Source organism: Puntigrus tetrazona, chromosome 21 (genome assembly GCF_018831695.1).
Source record: "Puntigrus tetrazona isolate hp1 chromosome 21, ASM1883169v1, whole genome shotgun sequence".
In the NCBI taxonomy this organism is placed as follows: Eukaryota; Metazoa; Chordata; class Actinopteri; order Cypriniformes; family Cyprinidae; genus Puntigrus; species Puntigrus tetrazona.
The window spans coordinates 1,326,017-1,343,663 of NC_056719.1; the positions used below are offsets into that span (position 1 = coordinate 1,326,017).

The window sequence follows — 17,647 nt, forward strand, 5'->3', positions numbered from 1 at the left end:
GCTTTTATTCCCACGCCGCTGTTGTTGTTGTGTCCGCTCGCCCCGGCTACCAAACTGTTGCGCCACCGGGTCTCGAATAAGATTTGTGAAAACGCGTCCTTCAATAAAACCAATCACATAGGACAAATGCCCTTCGCCGCAAACTTTATTATTCCGCCGGCATATGGCTCAGACCACAGCGCAGTCGTATTAACCAGCAACAAATCACCGCACGCAACTGCTGTCTGCTCCACGAAGCTATTATGAGTGGATATGTCAACGTACCTATTGTCTCATCCGCTCCCGGCGCCCGCACATTGTTTAGACCAAGTCAGCGCGATATTGGCTCCAAAGGAAATTTGCCCCCCTCTCTCTCTCTTTCCTGGGCCACTGTGCTGTCACAAGCATTTTTCACACCGAATTCTCGATATAGAGCGTCTCTTCCGTATTACATAATGTTGTAATCAGTACAGCGGGCCCCCACAGTGGAGGCAGCGAGCTCTACAAGTTGAGAAGAAGAGCATCTATTTTTCACGACGACAGACGAGTATCTGTCAAAACGTCTCTCTCAGCCACGGATTCTCAGGTTTAATCACCGGGAGCTGTGAGTGATTACGTAAGGACTGTGAACTCGCAGGTGATTCTGAGCAAGGTTCTCTCGCGAGAAGGAGGTCAACCGCAGATCCGGAGGTAAAGCGTGACGAAAATGCACTCGGGAGACATTTCGCTGCAAAATCAAAAAAGGAGAGAAAATATATTTTGCATGAGGAATGTAAAGATCATAAAGACGATTCGAATTTGGACATGCTCAACTTATCTTTCTCATGATCTTGAGTGGGTTTGTTTTTAATTATTGCTGTTGAAGGCGCAAAATACGTTTTTGTTTGCATAATATGTGTGTGTGTGATGCATGTATTTTATTTGTATATATAAACGCATGTTTACTGTATAAAGGAAAATAATGTTGTTTATAAATTAAATATATTTATATAATGTATATACATGTAAATATTTTCTAAATACATGCATGTGTTTGTATTTATAAATGCAAATATTAAATATACACGGTATGCGTATATATATATTATGTAAATAAAAATGTTTATTTTGTATGCGATTAATCATGTAAATATGAATGTATATACTCAAGTTTCTGAAGTTGTCTCATACCTTCATAAAAAATACAGTTAAAAACTATAATATTGAGAAATTCAAGGGAAAGTAATGTTTAGATATCATTCCAGGATGCACCTATAATTAAATATAAGCAGGTTTCTGCATTATTTAGGTCTCATTCCCACACCTCACTTTGAATTATTTTGTAGTTGTAAGGATTTTAATATTACTCTAAACTGTGGAAAACAGTAATAATAAATCCGAAGATTTGGCTTGCAGTGTGAGACTAACACCGCATGTTTCTGCAAACGAATGCAATCAAATAGAGAAGCCCAGCAAATCGGTTTAAAAAACACAACACATCCAAAAGGTCTTCACACTTCCTTTTTCCTGTGCCTCTCTCTGGGAACAGGTCTATATTGACCAGTCGGCAGACTTATTGAAAGAGCTGCCACAAAAGTAGGTCGCGCGGTTGGTCAATGGTATGGATTTCTGGGTCTGTAGCGTATCTCACACAATTGCCAGAGAGAGAGAGAGAGAGAGAGAGAGAGAGAGAGAGAGAGAGAGAGAGAGAGAGAGAGAGAGAGAGAGAGAGAGAGAGAGGAGAGAGAGAGAGAGAGAGAGAGAGAGAGAGAGAGAGAGAGAGAGAGAGAAAGAGAGAGAGAGAGAGAGAGAAAAAGAGGAGAGAGAGAGAGAGAGTAAATGAACAGAAATCAGAGCAAAGAGCCACATCGCCTGCTGCTTCCTCTTCTGTCCTTCTCTCTTTCTTCCCTTCATGCGTTTCAATCTTCCCTTCCATCCCTACTCTATTCCCATTTCATCTCTGCTCCTGGAGGCACTGCTCAGGCTCATATCTGAGATCAGAGTTGGTGTAGGTGTGTGTGTGTGTGTGTGTGTGTGTACCTTTATGAGTTACAAAATGATCTATTGATCCATATTGCGCTTACTTATCCATAAACTGTCAGTATGTCCCATTAGGGATCAATGGAAAGAACATTTATGTGTTTCAGAGTATGAATGCATGTTTTTAAATACATATTTGTGAGCATGGGTGTGTGTTTTTTTTCTAGATATGCGTGCGTGTACGTGGGAGTTGAGGTAAGTTTATCTTTGGATATGTTCAGAATTGAATACTATTTCTGAAAGAAAGTAGCGTGCTGTGTGTATACAGCGCATACTGTGCCAGTTTTCTGTAGGCGTGAGGACCCAAATGATGCAACATTTGCCAGAACGTGCAACCGGAGCGCACTGTGTGAAATACTGTATCCCATAATGCAATGTGATCAACTTGACATTCTATTCTGACAAATGAACAAGAACAATATGAGCTGAGATCTCTTTTGACTTCATTATTTGATCGGGCTGTCAAAAGTTAAGACATTTTTTATATAAAATTCATTAGAAATGCAAAATAACTGGATTTATTTATGAGACGATAACGGATGACGCTTGCTGAATTAAACATACACTTTATGAGTTAAAGCGACAACAATATAGCTGTTTGAAATGCTCATATTGATTTGAGTACTACTTTTAAAGACTATACAGTACTTACACTGTACAGTATTGTACACTTTTTTTTTAATACTTTACTGGAGTTTTTAAACTGCTATTACAAGAATTTCTCATGAACATTTCTTCTTTTTTTATTAGTTTATTACTTTAACTGTAATGACAATTCTCAAAAAAAAACCTAGAGAAAAAAGTATTCTGTTTTGTGAAAATTTTACTGAAAATGTTGGTGTTCCATTTTTTGTATTAATTTATTCATTGGAGATTCTAACTGTAATTGGAATAATTCTCTCAATAGAAATCTTACAATAAATAGGTTTTTAAAAAGTCTACTTATTAGACGGGTATGATTCCTAGCAAAACCTAGACAAAGCATGCACACACACACACACACACACTGTCCATAGGCGTAATGGTTTTTATACTCTACAAACTGTTTAGTTTTTTATTTTGTTTTTTAATCCTTTTGAATTATGGGTGCATTGTCAGTGTCCTCATAAACCACCTTCAAATTGTATACCTCTGACATACCTATATCATTAAACAAATCCCCATAAACCACAAAAACTAGCCCACACACACACACACACACACAATTATTGATGTAATATCATCTGTAATAGTAGTAGTAATAATAATAATAATGCAAAAGTAAATAAATAAATAAATAAATAACTTCATGCATACAGATGCATCAAATATCAGCATTTCATTTTGAACACAGCCATGGTTTGTATCTGTGCATGGCAACGCGACAATGAGCATCACAGCCTGAGTCTCCGGGAAATATTTCTACATGAATATTCATCTGCATGAATGCATATTTGTGAACATTCTGCATTTGTGTGCGTTGCAGTGAGTAATAGCTGCTCCGTTTGTACTTGTGCGTGCGTGTGTATTTAAACGTGAGCGAGAGAGCGGCCGTGTGTGTGTACACACATCCTCCCGCTGATGAGGCCCAGTGCCAGAATCAATAGAGTGCTTCTGAGGCATCATACTGTAGTACGAGAGAGGCCAGAAGAGATTTTAATAAATGCAGTGTGCATGAGAGCCTGGCCTGGCTTGTCACTTCCATCGTCTCCCATGAAAAAAAAAAAAAAAGCCCATTCTGTATGTATAAAAACACCACTTCAAAAGCTGCTAAACCTTTTAAAGTAGTCAAACTCACAAGGCTTTTTAAACATTCTTATGTTATATTAATTAATACAGATATGCCTTGCTAAAGGTTCTGACACATTAGTGCAGTACTCTTACTGTTCAGATGTTTGGGTCACACACACACACACACACACACACACTCAAACACACGCAAACAGAAGGTATAAATAACTAATACAAATTCAGTTACTTAAAATAATTGCACTGAAATAAATCTAAAAAAAGCATCCAGAAAAAGAGACAATTTAAACTTCTAAAATAATAAAAAACGTGTCATAAACACTAAATTATCACATTAGAATTATATCTGAGGGAGTAATGGCTGTTGATAATTCAGTTTTGACCATAAATTGCATTTTAAATATATTAAAATATAGGAAATACCTTTTTATGCATTTCATACTATATGCTATATGCAAAAGGTTATTCTGAAATCACCATAATTACAATTTGACAATCATGATCCCGTTAATATATGATCACCTCATTTATTTATTAACAGATTTTTATTAACCAGCACCTTCATGACTGAAACTAAACCTACATACTTGGTTAACTCACAAGCAAGTCTTAAAGGTACAGTACCAAACCCTCTAGTTTAATTGTAAAGGTCAGAACGGGGCGACTAAGAGGAACCTTGACTACCATTATACAAGATATAAAAACATAAGAATATAGCCTGCAAAATGTGAAAAACGATTATATACCTATATGTAATAACCCAGCAAAAATATAGGGTATCACACCAGTAGGTAATACACCTTAAACCAAATTATACTTATAAAGACTATATTCTGTCCTGCATTACTTTATAGCTGCAATATTGTGATGTCAAATATGGCAGAAATGCTCGATAAGCACAATATAAATGTTCATGTGATTTTAGTCAGCCAAACAAAAGAAAGCATCACAGAGAGTCAGGCTTTAAGTTAACAGGCGCAAATGTGTTTTTCACCACTCATTTGGAGCGGCTCTGCTATTGAGCTGTGATTTTGAAGGTCCAAGTGCAGCCCACTCGCTCTGGCTCGTTCTGTCTCTTACTGACTGGAGCTTGGGAGGCTTCTTGCACTTGACAGAACTTTCTAACATAAAAACCACTTTCCTAAAAACCATCAAGCTGTCAAGTGAAGTGGAAAAATGAGAGAGATTACTGCATAAAGGCTGAGAGGGGGGACAAAGAGAAAGAAAGGGAAAAGAAATGGTGGGATGGCTCAAGATTCTCCTGCAGATAAAACACATAAAACGTTCCGATGACTTTTCTTCATTTCTTCAGATTTATTTATTCTGCTTTCTCTGTTTCTCCGTCTCCTTCTTTTTTTGTTTACTTTACTATTCACAATAAAAATGCGTTTATCTTTGAAGTGGCCATGATGGCTCGTACTGTACGCATGAAAAAAAATGCAACATTAAATGTTTCCTCTCAGATAAAAATGAGATCATTTGGGAAACAAACTGAGATTTCTGGATGCGCTGTATCGAATCAGATATCACAGACTGTTTCATTTTTGCTAATTAATAAATAGAAATAAAAAATACAATAAACTAGCAGCCAAGGCAACTGTTCTCATTTTCTAAAAATTAAATGAAAATAAACCTGAAATATAAATATATACACATGTTTCGAAATGTTTAAAAAATACAAAAACAAACAACAAAATCACAAATGTAAAAAGTAAAAAAAAAAAAAAGTAATAACAAAATCTAATTACTATTAAAATTATAATAATACTTTTGTTACCAAAATTTCATTGGATTAAAAAAGACCCCGGTTTACAAATAGGCCTTAACAAATGCTCAGACATAAAAAATAAATAAATAAATAAATAAATTCTTCTAAACTAATTATCTCAGATATAGTACCCATATTCTTTTTACAGCTCTAATCCATATATTTTTTTTATTTTCTTCAGAAATTATAGGAAAAACATCCGAGACAAAGACTAAAATGAAACCCAACCAAGAACTCTATTAAGTCTCCTGAGCTCTGAATGAGCAACCCGAGCGATAAAACGTTCCTCTGGGTAATTAGTATTCTTATGAAACATTTGTGATAGGCAGAGCCTTCGATTGAATTCATTTGCAGCTGCTGCGTTTGCATTTCTTGCGAATAGATGTGCTCATAATAAGACGATCAAGGGTTTTTCTTATTACAGTCAACATCTAACATGATGACTTACACGTTCATGTGGGGAAAAAAAAAAAAAAAAGAAGAAGAGCAAAACGTGTATGGCTGTGTGAGCGTTTTTTTTTTATACCGAACGAATATTCTCTGCACTAAAAGAAAGGAACTCCAGCAAAGTGACTCCCCCTGTATTCAACATCTATGATGTCATAATCACTCGCATCAAAGGCATTCCGTTCGCCACGGCAACTGTCATTCTCCCTGGAGGCGTCATTAAAACAGAACACACCAAACCGAGCTGAGCAAGAGCTAACGGAGCAACTTCAAAACACATGCGCACACACACACTGCAACCAAACAATGTTAGAGTGGGACAGCAAGTTTGTACTAACCCAAAGAGGAGTGACGGAGTATTACATACACACACACACACACATGCACACACGTGCCCGCAGACATTCATACGGCACGCTCGCACACACACACACACACACACACACACACATGCTCAGAGACACTAAAAGACACTATAAATAGGACAGCTCTAATGTGGTGCTGTGTAGTTCTTGCCCTTGGGTACAAGGCTCTTCCAGAGAGAAAGAGAGAGAAAGCGAGAGAGACGGAGAGGAAAAGGAACGAAGAGTACGAGAAGCAAGCGAACGAGACTGAAAGCAGAGCCAACAAAAAAAGAATTACTGCTTTCAGAGGGCTAACGTTTTGGCAAAAAATAAAAAGGAAATACGTAAATAAACCGACATACAATGTGCTTAAAATTTTAAATGCATTACATGCATTAAATTTGGGAAATCGAGACATAATACATGCACTGTTTTTTACGTACTGTATGTGTCTATATACAAATATACACACACACACACACACACACACAACCATTCAAAAATTCTAAATATTTGCAAGATTCAGTTTTTGTTTGCTTGATCAAAAAAAGCTAAAAAAACCCCCTGCAAAAATAGTAATATAGTGAAATATTACTGCTATGTAAAACATTTTCTATTATAATACATTTATTTGTATGATGGCAAATCAGAATTTTCAGCATCATTACACAAGTCATCATTACAAAAATATTTTAATATGACTTTTTTTGCCGCTCCAAAAACATTTTATTCACTATTAAAAATATTGAAAATAGATGCTAATTATTGTTAATTATATTATTTAATAAATAATGATAAACATTATTATTATTATTATTATTATTATTATTATTATTATTATTGTAGAAATATAATATATAGACAAATGTCTTCAGGAAAAAAACTATACATTTTAAAAATTGCTGACACAAAATTTTAATGATAGTATAGAATTTAGTATGTTAATATGTGATATACATATACATACACACAAACACGAAATTGCTAAAATGATTTTAAATAGATAGATCAGGATGTCACATTGCCAACTTCCCAATAGTATTATCTGTCAACTACCCATTTGTAGCAGTGTGCATGTGTTTTTTTATTTGCAAGTGTTTATGTGCCAGTTTGACCGTGATGACCTACCCCAGGTAGCGTCTTCTGCTCGTGAAGCGCGGTCTGAGCTTTTAGCGCCGATTCTCTTGCACAGTATGTGAGGAAGGCACAGCCTGAGAGAGGAAATAACAGAGAAAGATAAATTAAAGACAGGTCAGAGAGGTTGAGATACAAGCAGGTGTCCGTTTGAGCAGAGCTGGGCTCTCTACCTTCATATTGTTTTCACCAAACCAAGAAAGAAAAACAATGTTATTACATTTGTGTAGCAGACACAGAGACATAAAAGACAGAAGAGAGATGAAGAGGTTCTGAGAGCACATGCCCACAGCCATACACACTCACGCTCCCCAGAGAAAGACGGAGAGTGAGTGCAAACACAAGTGTGTGTGTGTGTGTGTGTTTGAGGAAAAAAAAATATGCTGCTTCTTTTAATTTTCTGGCTACAAGGCCGTGCTGGTATCAAAATTTAACTGAGTATGTTTCTGTATGCTTGCTCATTAATTTGACAGACAATAAGGATGCTCTGTTTAGGAATTTTTTGCCAATAAAAAATGCTGATCATTATTTTTGTCAAAAATAGCATTCATACTAAGACTCTCCAGAATTTTTTGTACAATCAGCCACAGAAAATTTTATGCACAAAAAACAGCTTGGTATTATGTGCAAATAGATATGTATTCAACAAACAGATAATGTATTTGTTTAATATATATATATATATATATATATATATATATATATATATATATATATATATATATATATATATATATATATATATTTTTTTTTTTTTTTTTTTTTTACATAATTTACCAACATTTAGAAATGTACAACATTTAGAAATGTACAATAACAGCTAGAAAATGCCATGACATCAAATTCACAAATATTATTTTGCTTGAAAACAGTGCGTTGTAAAACATTAGTCACATGATTGCTGATGAATGGTGCCTCTGGGACAATAAGAAGTCAATCGTGAAATTTCAACAAAATGTTAGTCAGCTAGATAACATTATCTTGGGACATATTTAAATGAGCCGAATGTGCTACTACGACGTCCAGTACATTACAGAACATTAGATGTATACGTTTTGAGGCCTACGAAATGTATTCAACAGATGTGACGCTTATAGACAACTGACCTTAAAGGACAAGGGACAGTTCCTCATATTCCTCATATGATAAAAAATTGGTAATAATACTGATATAGTGTCTATGGATGCACAAAATTAAAAAAAAAAAACCACAGAAATGCTGGCAGATGAAAATGAACAAAATGTGCCGTGTGATAAAGGAATAAGCCACAACAACAAAAGTTCCGAAGATAGACTGACACAGCAAGAAAGTTCATCCAAGCATGCCTGATGTGATAGGATCTTTTTCTCAGCTTTCATGGCCTGTTGCAGATCACGCCGCTGTCTTAAGGTTCGGTGTGACAAGACGACAATCTTCCTGTCCCTCCACAGAACATCTGCCCTAACGCGCACCGATGTGCCTTTGTGTTAACGAACAGCTCTACCAACAAGCCCTCCATCTCACATGATGCTAATCTCACCCGGCTAAAAGGAACCGCTAAAGTAGTTTGCTATAAACAACCGTGAATCTTTTCAGCGTCAACTTAATCAAAAATCCCTCTGGGATGGGAACTGAGTGGAATAACCACTGAACAAAAGCTGAAACGATTAGCGTCGCATTTGTACATGAAGTAAGCAAATTTGAATATGCAAAATCATGTTAATGGATGCTAATGTTTATGCTAATCCGGCATTAATATTAAAAAAATTCTAATATATTAATATGCTGAGTAAACATGATAATCTGGCGCTGACATTTCTGCCTGCATGCTAATAGTGTCACAAACGATGATAAGATGAAATAGCTGATTGCCAACTAAAATGGAAAATTAAAACATTAATTTATTTTCAAACAAACCCTTGTTGCAGCAAGATGCTAATCTTTTCTTTTTTAATAATCAAAAAAAAAAACATTTGGGTGATAAAAGAAATCCAACCCTTACAGAAAATGTTAAAGTAATAATTAACAAAAAGTACTTTTTTTCTTCATCTGAAAAGATTTAGAGAAATTATTAATAATAATTATCATTACATAACTTGCTAACCATCTGCATGCAGTGAATGGGTGCAGACCAAATAGCAGACAAAAACATCACTTTATCAACTTTTTGTGAAGCAAAAAGCCGCATGTTTGTTAGAAACAAAATCATCAAGACATTTTTAACTTCAAATTGTTGCTTTCGACTAAAAGTTGCTTTCTTCAATGAAAAAGTTCTGTTTTATAAATCAGAAGAAAAATATGCACCAATAAAGCACTGTTTACATATGAAAACAATCCAAAATTCCTCAAATCTAATCAAACAGGTCTAATCAGATAGATGTTAATTTTGAGGACAAAAGGAATTTTTCACTGAGGATTACGTACTTTGGCCAGAAGTGAAGTTTTGAAAAAGGCCTTGATGGATTTGTTTTTGTTGTTTTTTTTCCACAAATATGGATTACTTGTGTATTATTAGGATGTTTTTATCAGCAGTTTGGACTGGCGCCCATTCACAGTACAAGATCCGTTAAAGAGCATGTAATGTATTGCAAAATTTCTCCTAATCTGTTCTGATAACAAAAAACGAACAACTCATTTACATTTTGGATGACATTAGGGTGAGTACGCTTTAATTTCTGTGTGAACTATTCCTTTAACCACAGCTTCCACATTTTTTCCTTTGACTGTAGTGACTACTTTAGTAACTATTTTGGTACATACTAAAAGAAACGCATGACCTCAGGAGCAAGGAAACTAAAGAAAAAGACTAAGAGCGGCAGCGGCGTAGCTTCATCCCTGCCTCTCCATAAAAGCCCCAGCGCCGCAGGGACGCTAAATACACACAAGGGACACACACTGTGACATCAACACACACACACACACACGCACACACACGCACGCACAGGCCCCCTGAGGCTAGAGCATGAATCAGCAATATTCTTCCCCACTGTCCACTATGTGTGTTTAACCCTGGCCAGGTTGGGTGAGCGCATGTACGCTTGCGTATGTGTGTGTGTGCATCGATGTGTGCGTCTCCCGCAGTCCTGCCTGGGTTTTTTAATTAACTCTGACTCATTAGCGTTGGGGAGAGCTCAGTGTGACAGCTTGGCGCGCTCCTCTGAGGGCCTGTCATGTTATAGAACAGGCTAGAGCTCTCATGGGACACTTGTGCATGCTTCCCTGTCCCACTTGACAAGCACCGGCGCGCACACACACACACAGGCGAACGCACACAAATATACGGGATGAACGGAAATCATAATGGGAAGCCTCTATTTGTTTGTCCTCTAAAAGCAATATTGTTTCTTTCTGTCTGGTCACGACAGCACTTTAAAGACGACAGAGAGCGTACAGTACAAAGGGAGCAAAAAGATGAAATACAACGGTCGGATGGTAATGGAGGGGGTTTACCAAAAGCTGTAGGTTTGTGAAAATAACAGGAACGATTTGAGTCTCCGAGGTTTGTCAGAGTTGTGGGTTTCATTTAAACATCAGGGTATGTCTCCAACCACTTTGAGAAAACTGTACAAACAAACAAATATTACTTCGAGAAACTAAAAGCAGTTCTTAGATTCAGATTTTAAATCAGGCTTCAAATGGCAACTGAACGTACCTAAACGAACCCAAATTGTATCTTACAAAAACAAACACTGAATACATTTGCAAAAAATAAACAAACAAAAAAAACCCTGCAAACCCAAGGATACGCTGCATTTATCTTTGGTGCAAGTTAAGCTACATTTTATATAGTCCTTATGCTCACCAATGCCGCATTAATTTAATTACATTACATACAGTAAAAAAAAAAGTTCAGTCTTTAGTGTCACCTTCAGAAATCATTCTAATATGCCGATTATCTTTTTAAGAAACGTATTAATATTGTGCTGCTTAATATTTTTCTTATATTTTTCTAGGATTCTTTGATAAAGTTCAAAAGAACAGCTTTTACTGGAAGTAAGTCTTTGATGACAACGTAAAACTGCCACATGTATTCATTTTTTCAACAAAAATCAACTTTTAAACACTAGCGTAGAAAATCGAGGAGCAGGTTTCATACCGAGTCAGGGATTTGCACCAAAATATTCACATTTTATACCGCATTTGATAAATCGAGAGAATCATGTCTGAGGGGACAATCCACTTGCTCTCAATCTAACTCTATGGATGTAAAACATGCATGCTGTGAAAAATTGCAGCACAAGGGAGAAGAAAGGATGAAGGAAAGCAGGAGAAAGGGAAGTAGAGAGAAGATAAGATCACCAGGATTCTGTGAACACTATCCACTAGTGTCCTACACTAGCGTCTTATCTCTCCTTCTGCAGACACCCTTAAGCAACACACACACACACACACACACACACACACACACACACACAAAGCAGGAGATACACACTGAGACTCAAAATAAATAAGCAGGAAGAATGATAGCAAAAGAATTAAATTAATCTAAAATACTCATGATACACATCTTCTGGTAGCCGAAGTGTCTTCACTTTACTGTCAATGCCCTCAATGCTTTGAAAAGTATTTTCATCTTAGTGATTTTAAAAAAAAGAGGGTGTTTCTACCATTCCCGGTGTTACAAATGCCAAACATAATGTTCTTTCTTCACAAGTCTTCCGTTATACACTGGTTGAAAAAAATGTGCATATTTAGGGTTCGTTTATGAAACCGCCTTTCCTGCAAGGCCCAATCATCTATTACTGGAGAGACAGCCAAATGGTACAAACTGTCTCTCAACATCACATTCCAGTCACCATGGTGATCGCTGACCCTGAGACACACTGTCATGCGTACTTTGTGATGAGCAAATGGTACAAAACCTAGATTTAATGAAAGAAATACTAGATCTTGCAAGGTTACAATAGAACGGTGTTAGAGTTTGAATGAGCTCACTGTACGTTAGATTTTAGTCTGAAGTTGTGGTAATGACGCGTCAAATCAGAACTGCCATAAACTCTGCCGTGACATTTAGTATATCTTTTTTTTTTTGTCTCAGGGAATGAGAACCAACACAAGCAGTGTTCTTTAAGGGTGAAGAAAGAAGGGCTAAATGAAATTCACGATGTAAATACATGCAACACGGTAATTAACTATTAAACTAATACTTAACTTAATACTCAATATTCAACAACAAATAATTTTTTTTATTAAAAATTAGCAGTAAAATCATCGAAAGTGGCAGTACTTTATATGCAAAATTTGTATTTTAAATGTTTGTATGAACTGCTTTCAACACTGGTATCAATAATGTTTCTTGAGCGGCAAATAAGCACATCAAAATATGTCTTATAATATATCTAAAGTATTATTTTTTCTTTATTCTAAAGTATAAAAATCAATAACAAATCTAAACAGAGGCTGTATATTAAGTGGCTGGGCTGAATTAATTAGGAATTTCAATATAGTGTTCACCTTGCATATCTTTTCATCTGAGATTAAACTAAAAATATGTTCAATGCTTTCAAAGACAAGTAACACATTGCCACATGTAGCTTTTTCTATTCCTCTGAATAGACGGGAATTCAAAAAATGGCTGAAAAACATCAATAATGTTTTAAAACACTGGTAAACAAATCCCTTTAATTAATACTTTAGAATTAGACGTTTTGTAACCACATTTGCATACAGAAAATGAATAGTTTATTTCCGCAGCCTTTTAAATGTGGAAGCTAGTGGTTAAAATCATGTTGGATCGGTACCTTACTAGAACAAAGCCTTCAGGTTTTTATTTCTACAATAGTTTGAGAGTAAAGGAGAGTGCAATGGAATTGTGCAGGCTTCATTTATAACAATTGGGATTCATGATATGAATAATAAATTATAGCTGCTTCTTCACTTGTTTTTGCTTATTACTGTCATTACTTATACCTGCCACTGCAAATAATCCAATTGATCATCTGGGCAAAAAAAAAAAACAAAACAAAACAAAAAACATCCATCTTTAAAAGTTTCAGTGAAGGCAATAACCCAAGACAATTTTGGCAATAATCACTCATGCACCAAAAACAACCAACCAAACAAAGTAGCACACACACGTTGGTATTTGTGGTTTATGAGGACTTTCCATAGGCATAATGGTTTTTATACTGTAGAAACTGTACGCGCTATTGCCCTACACCAGCCCCAGACCTTACAGGAAACTTTATGCATTTTTAGATTTTCAAAAAACCCCCACTTAGTATGTTTTTTAATCCTTTTGAATTATGGGGACATCGGCGGCGTCCTCATAAACCACCTTCACATTGTAATATTGCTGACATACCCATGTCATTAAACAAATTTGTGCCCCCATACACCGCAAAAAGCAGCACACACACACACACACACACACACACACACACGTAAGCCGAGACTTTTTCAGCTGCGGTTTGTATGTGTTCAAATCAATATGTGTTGATCAAACATTTATTGTTCCAAAAAGTGTGTCCGAGCACTGTCATGTTTGCTCATGTCATTTTAGTGCCTGCCTGTCAAGTGTGTCTGCAATAGAGCATATCGCTTTCACGGTGGTAGAGATTGAGCAAAGGTACCGAATTCCCAAAGTTCCCCCTCCTTCCTTTAACACGAGTATCCCAGTAGACCTTGGGTAATTTGAATAAACTGTCCTCCAAAGGTCTGAGAATTCAAGGTCTCCTGAAAGACTCCAGGACACCTTTGCGCCGCTCCGCCTTGCCCTGCCCCCACATCCAAACAACATGTCTTCTTAAAATATTTAATTGGAAGCAGTAAACCCCTGATTAAATAAAAATGCACTTTGAAGACAGCAATATGAGCTCTGAGAGTAATCTGAGAGAGCGAGAGAGAGAGAAAGAGAGAGAGAGAGAGACAGAGAAAACGGGAGAGCGAGAGATCTTCAATTACTGTGCCGAAACCACGTCAAGCTCTTTTTTTTTTGATTCAATAAAATAGGCCTTAAATATTCAGGAGCTGTTTCTGGGACTAATGAGTCCTCTGCTTGAGTGATATTATTCCAGTGGAATGAAGTGGTAGTGTGAGGGAATATATTTCAGAAGGTCGGTGGATGCATTTCTAATAGGGTTTAATACTAAACCTGGATTCCCTATGCTACTTTCCTACCGACTACTAACCCTGATGAAAAAGAACCTTGAAATGTGTAAGAGCTGAACTCCCTCATACTAGGAAGAAAAGTTCTGGGTCAGTAGGACTTTTTTTTCTTGAATGAAAAAAAAAAAATTTATTCAGCAAGGATGCAAAAGCGACAGAAAAAGATTTTCATTTGTTACCAATAAATTCTATTTTAAATAAATGCTACATTTGCATTGATTAAAAGAATCCTAAAAAATAGCATGGTTTACAAAAAGAAAAAAGAGCTGTTTTTAACAGAAGGATCATGTGACACTGAAGACTAGAGTAATGATGCAGAAAATTCAGTTTTCCATCACATCAATGGAAATACATTCAATAAGGAAACAGTTATTATAAATTGTAATAAGATTCCAGAATATCACTACTATACTCAGTTTTTATGAAAAATACAGCTTTCAAAAAACTTAGGTACAGGTATAGTGAAGTAAACTAAATTAAAAAAACTAAATGAAAGTAAAAGGAACAAGTATAGAAAAATTAAAAACAAAAAAGGTAAAGAGGGAATAAGAGGGGGAAAGGAAAAGAAAGGAAAAGAATATTAAAGAAAAAGGAAACAAGATAAAAATGAGAAGAAAACAACAAAATAAATGAAAAAGAAAAAATTCTCTCGAAATGTGCTCTAAAAAAAAAGCTAAGGAAAAGAAAGTTTGTCAGACAAAAAAACAAGAGAAAAGAAAAGAAAAGGCGAGGAGCGCAGAGGAATGGAGACGAGCGCTGAAAGGAGGACAGGAGAAAAGAAGAACGGCTGTAAGTTCTGCAAATCGATTGGAAGAGGAAAAAGCATGGGCTCTAATGTGTTGCATGTGAAGGATTTACTGTGAAGCAGAGCTACTGAATCAATGGTGTAGAAAACGCATCATTAGGACACATTCCCCCCCACTACATACACTCCCAAAGGACCCGGAGACAGTATGAACACACACACACTACAGTACGCAATAAATACAGCTCCACGCTCACTAATACCCAAACAAGCTCATGTGTGTTAACTTGTCTACTCACAGGACCACACACAATGTGCACCATACAAAGCTAACATAAACGCAAATTATACACCCCATACCTATAGCATAAAGCATGTCGTTCTCTTTCTTTCCAACGTCTTCTCTCTCTCTCACACACGTGCACGCTGCTTAATTCTACCAAGCCTTTTTGAATTGAATTTACATCACCTTTTGGACAGATAATAGAAAATTCAGCCGTGTGGTGTTCAGAAGTGGACAGTCAATTACATCCTGGCTCTGTGGGCTGCACAGAAGTATCAAGGATAAGCCCGTCTGCCAAGCTCTGAAATACAAGAACTGAAGGTTGCACTAAAAGAGGGCAGAAAATATCTTTGGCTTACCAAATATACCCCTAGTATTGTTAGACGTGAGGGAGCGTGTTTAATACCGAGAGCTTGTTAGCGAGATGTCATGCAGGAAGGCGGTAAAGTCAGGGTTTCTAAAAATGTGTTGCCAAGTCACAGGACTAATCAAACCGGTAATGCCGAATCTCGCAGCGGTTTAAAAACCTTCCCACTGGCAGGGTCGGGTACATGGGCAATGCTTGGAAGGGGCTTCTGGGACTTGAATGTTTTCATTTACGGATGTTTTGGTACTAACAAAATCATTCAGAGCTGCAATCTGCTCTATAAATCAAACTTTTGACTATAGCCATTAAACTAGGTTATTCTGCGACAGAGTGAAAGCTCATTTAAATTAGTGTGCGCGCTTTCAATTCGGCAGACAACCTTTTGACTTTTCGGTCAGATTTGTGCTCCATCTAGATGAAGTACTATATATTTCAAAGGCATAACTCTGGTAACAAAGCAGAATGTTCAATCGCGTTTGAAGAGTTTGCAAATTCAAGACAAGTGACTGGCCAAGTCCAAATCTTTTATTCAAACACCATGTCACCTCGAAATATATGACAAACCCAGCGACCATTTTTTCCCCAGATGAACCAATTTCAACAGCATGCTAATTTCTAAAACCAAAAAGCTCTCACAATCGATCGCATACTCTACCTTTTAAGATTTTTTGAAAGAAATTATTACTTCTATTCAGTCGGGATACATTAAAAGCTCAAATGTATTTCTACGAAAATAAAAAGCAAATCTAATTTAACATCAAAACATTTCCTGACCAGCAAATGAGCATGATTTCTGAAGGACCCTAAATATCCTCAACTATTACATTTTACCCAAATCACCACAAAAACTTTCACAACCATGCTATTTACCTTAATAATTCCCATACGCCATATTTCACTAATTAAATTACAATGATCGTTTAAATGTACTAATTCACAATTTTTTACGACATTAATAGATTAACACTGAAAGTCAAGGGTAAAATAAAGTCTACACATAAAAGTAATTTGAAAATGATGAATGCATGATAGAACGTTTTAATCTTATAAGGTTGGCTGAAAAAAAAAAAATGAGTAAAAAGTCGTGAAAACTACAAGTGTAGTTACTGCATTTTCGTAAATCACATTTCTACCGCACAGGGAGGCAACTTTTATTAAAACCTTTTTAATATAACAAAACAAATTTCAAATGTTCCGTGTAATAAAAATGAGCCCTAATGACTTAGCAGCACCTCAGAGATCAGCCTGTACAGTCTTTAGATGGAGCTTTCGGGGCACACCCATGATCCACCTGCTAGAGCTAAAGCGCAGACAGACCAGAGCGTAGAGAGAGTCCCGCCGAAAGCGTGGCAGGGTGACCGGCCTGTCTGTCTGCACCTCTCACCCTCTCGGTGCCGTCCTTGCATTGACACCGGCAGACACAAACAGCTCCTTAATATTCCCCCGCGGTCCCCTTGTCTCATCCCGTCAGCGTCCCGCTGTCCTCCCGGCCGCGTGGACAAAAGGGACGGGACGTTCCGGGCGGAGGACATGAATCATTATGCTTCCTCTTTCCGGGACCGCTCGCATGCCCATTGATTCTACCGACTTAATTGGCTTTATTAGCCAAGACGGGAAGCCGGTGAGGGGCTTCTGCAGCATCTTCGTCTGCGCCCCCCTCCATCCTTCCACTCAGTCCTCCTCAGGAGATACCCTGTGTAATTGTTTTCCCTCTATCTTCTATGTCATTGTCGGATGGGTCCAGGGG

General features: G+C 36.8%; 1 protein-coding gene across 16 annotated transcripts in view; it reads right to left on the reverse strand.

The window, feature by feature from the left end:
- Nucleotides 1–17,647, reverse strand: part of celf4 (CUGBP, Elav-like family member 4) — a 79,432-nt gene that overhangs the window by 48,280 nt on the left and 13,505 nt on the right. For all 16 annotated transcript variants that reach the window (XM_043221082.1, XM_043221071.1, XM_043221076.1 and 13 more), the window contains exon 2: nt 7,414–7,496. In XM_043221082.1, the coding sequence (XP_043077017.1) occupies nt 7,414–7,496 (83 nt within the window). The remainder of the gene's footprint in view (nt 1–7,413; nt 7,497–17,647) is intronic.